Source organism: Plectropomus leopardus, unplaced genomic scaffold (assembly GCF_008729295.1).
Source record: "Plectropomus leopardus isolate mb unplaced genomic scaffold, YSFRI_Pleo_2.0 unplaced_scaffold23651, whole genome shotgun sequence".
NCBI classification, from domain to species: domain Eukaryota; kingdom Metazoa; phylum Chordata; class Actinopteri; order Perciformes; family Serranidae; genus Plectropomus; species Plectropomus leopardus.
Genome location: NW_024625660.1, coordinates 1 through 3,080, shown reverse-complemented (window position 1 = coordinate 3,080; position 3,080 = coordinate 1). Strand labels below are relative to the sequence as shown.

At 40.4% G+C, this 3,080-nt stretch overlaps 1 protein-coding gene across 1 annotated transcript; it reads right to left on the bottom strand.

The window, feature by feature from the left end:
* Window positions 1-7: 7 nt before the first annotated feature.
* LOC121966234 (3-hydroxy-3-methylglutaryl-coenzyme A reductase-like) lies at window positions 8-3,077 on the bottom strand (the record flags this gene model as incomplete). Its single annotated transcript, XM_042516341.1, has 5 exons — window positions 8-172; window positions 277-417; window positions 1,286-1,456; window positions 1,583-1,688; window positions 2,995-3,077. Coding segments are annotated over 5 exons (666 nt in total), but the record flags the coding sequence as incomplete, so codon positions are not given.
* Window positions 3,078-3,080: the final 3 nt, after the last annotated feature.

Here is a 3,080-nt window from a genome sequence, read left to right as displayed (position 1 = left end):
ACGGGGGTGTTACCTGCAGACAGGCCTGCTGAGGCGCCAGGTTGGTGCCTCCTCCCACAGTTCCCAGCTCGATGCTCGGCATGGTGCAGCTGATGTACAGATCCTCCCCCTCCGGACCGGCGGGCTCCATCTGAGTGATGCAGTTCGAGCTCCCCACCGTCTGAGCCGGGTCCTGAAACGACCGCGGCGTCACTCAGGAGGAGCCGTGACGCACTGAGCAGCGTCACAGAAAGTACAGACGCTTTCTATCACTGATACAGAAATGATGTTTTTTACCTGTCCACAGGCGATGTAGATGGCCGCTACGATGTTGGCGGCGTGAGCGTTAAAGCCCCCGATGCTGCCGGCCATAGCCGAGCCCACCAGGTTCTTATTGACGTTCAGCTCGATCAGAGCGGCCGAGCTGGTTTTCAGCACCTGCAGAGACGTCAGCAGGATGTTTTAGTGACAAATGTATGATTTTACAAAAAAAATAAAGTGTAATAAGCGCTCTGAAACCTCGATCAGATGCTCTGAAAAATATTTAAACATTTAAAGCCTGAGAAAATACGTCTTCAATGAGCAACTTGGCAGAGAAATGTTCCACAAATTTCAAGAAATTAGTCCATTACATTACATTTTTTATTTTTATTTGGCTATAGTTTTTTTTTTTACTTTTTAGCAAAATTTTAGCTAATTTTCTTTTATTATTATTGCTAATTTTTAGGTATTTTTTTCTTATGTTTTACTTTTTTGTGCAAATTTTGGGTAATTTTCTTATGTTATTTTGGGAATTTTAATGTAATTTTCTTATTTTTTTATGCTAATTTTAGAAACATTTCTTATATTTTATGCAAATTTTGCAAAATTTTCTTCTGCTTCTTTGCAATTTTTTAGTTAATTTTCTTAAAAAATACCCTTTTGCAAAAAAAAGGAAATTTTTAAAAAGGAAAAAGGAAATTTTCCTTTTATACTTTTTCCTTTTTTTTGATGCATATTTTTAGGTAATTTTCTAATGTTTTTTGGGTTTTTTGGCAAAATTTCAGGCAATTATCTAATACTATTTTTACTAACTTTTGGGTAATTTTCTTATACATTCTTAATGCAAATTTTTTAGGTAATTTTCTCATACTTTTTAACCCCCCCCAGTTTTGGGTCATTTCTTTGCTCACTGCCTTCTTCCAATGCTTTTCAAAGAAATCAATTTTCTAAGGTCTGACTTTGGTCTGATGTCTGGTTTTAGGAAGTCAGCGGGCGAATTCCACTGTTACAACAAACGGAGCAGTTTGGTTTGAGCCGTCTTTACCTCTCGGACCACCTTGGCGGGGACGGTGGCCTCGCACACGGCAGACTTCCCCCGACCCAGGATCCAGTTCACGGCGGCGGACTTCTTGTCGGTGCAGTAGTTTCCGCTGACCGACAGCACCTCGACGTCGGGATGCTGCTGCTGCAGCGTGAGCAGAGCCTGCTCCGTACCCTGGAAACACACAGACACCTTTCAGCACGTACAGACCCGCAGAGTCCAGAAACCGCCGTCTGCGGACCCCAGAAAGGATCTCACTGTGTGCGGCGGCGCTGACCGCGGCCCACGATGTGGTCGTACCTTGGAGAGCATGTTCATGCCCATGGCGTCCCCCGTCTGAGACTGGAAGCGAATGTACAAGTTCCTCCCGGCTAAACCCACCAGCAGCTTCTCCAGACGAGCAAACCTACGAGAACGAAAACATTCACGATCCGTTTGTCCTCAAACACGACGGAAACGTTTGAAGCTCTGACCAAAGGAAATGAGAAAAGACTTTATTATTTTATCGGTGTTTTTTTGCTGTCACTGGCTGCCTGTTAAAGATGAAACGATCCATCGATCTTCAATGATCAGTCAAACTATTTAATCGTGAAAACATCGTCCTTAGGGTACAACTTTATTTTGAAATTCTTTGTCCAGCGGCAGGCAGACAACGACCCGCAGTCGAGAAAAAGACGGTAAAGAGAGCGTTCTTTAACTGGGAATAAATCGGGAGTCTGAAAATATTTCGATTTTGGAAAAAGTGTCAACAGACACAATCGTTGTAAACAACGCTGTTTAGTTTGAATCTGAGCAGAAAATAAACACACGAGCTGAAGCTCAAACTTTATTTTTGTTCTGTTTTTTTTACACCGTGGTATCAAATTCAGTATCGAGCATCGCGTAAATTCGGTGGATTCGGTACCAACAACTAGATTCTTGCTATCGTGACAAAGTTGCAAAAAAACGCTTGTTTTGTTTCTGAAACTTCAAAGTTATTATTGAGCTTTTTAATACTTCTGTTAAAGATATTTAACCATCATTACTTTATTTCTGTCTCCTGATGTTGTTACTTTGGGTTGTTATTGATATTTTTGTTTTGTAATTGTTTCTCTCTTGTTTAATTCTTCTTTAAATTTTGTCTGGCTTTAATTTGGCGTTTTTGTTTCTCTTATAGTTACGTCGCCTCTGTAAAAAAAACGCGCCTTGCTTTTGCTCTGTAAACTGAGCACATCATCCTTATTATAGTTACATTTTCACACTTTACATTTTTGTCTATTTCAGTATTTCACATTTACGTCTGCACACTTAGATACCGAGCGTATTTACATCCTATTTTAAAATACTTCAATATTTACATACTGTGCTCTTGGTTTGCTCTCACTGTATTTATGTCTAATATTCTTACACGCTGGTGTGGATTCTTATTTCTTCCGCTTTAATTGTCTTTATGTTGGATCAGAGCGACTGTAACGAACCTCAAATTTCAAGATCAAGTATTTCTGATTATAAACTTTAAGGTGCTTTGTACATTTTTATCACTATTACTAGTAGTAGTAGTATTTAATGGGAATATGATAGTGTCTTGTATCGATATGATATTGCATCATGATTAAATTAGTTTGATTTACCGCCCAGCGAAAATATTCTAAATATAGAATAAACTTTAACTGGTGCAGATTTTTGTTTTAGGTTTCAACGTCGTTGCTCAGCGTTTTTTCATTTCCACCGACCTGCTGGTCTGGTCGAAGGCCTCTTTGAGGATGCTGAATCCGTCCGAGGTCTCGAGCCAGACTTTGACCTCTGCGGCCCGGCACGC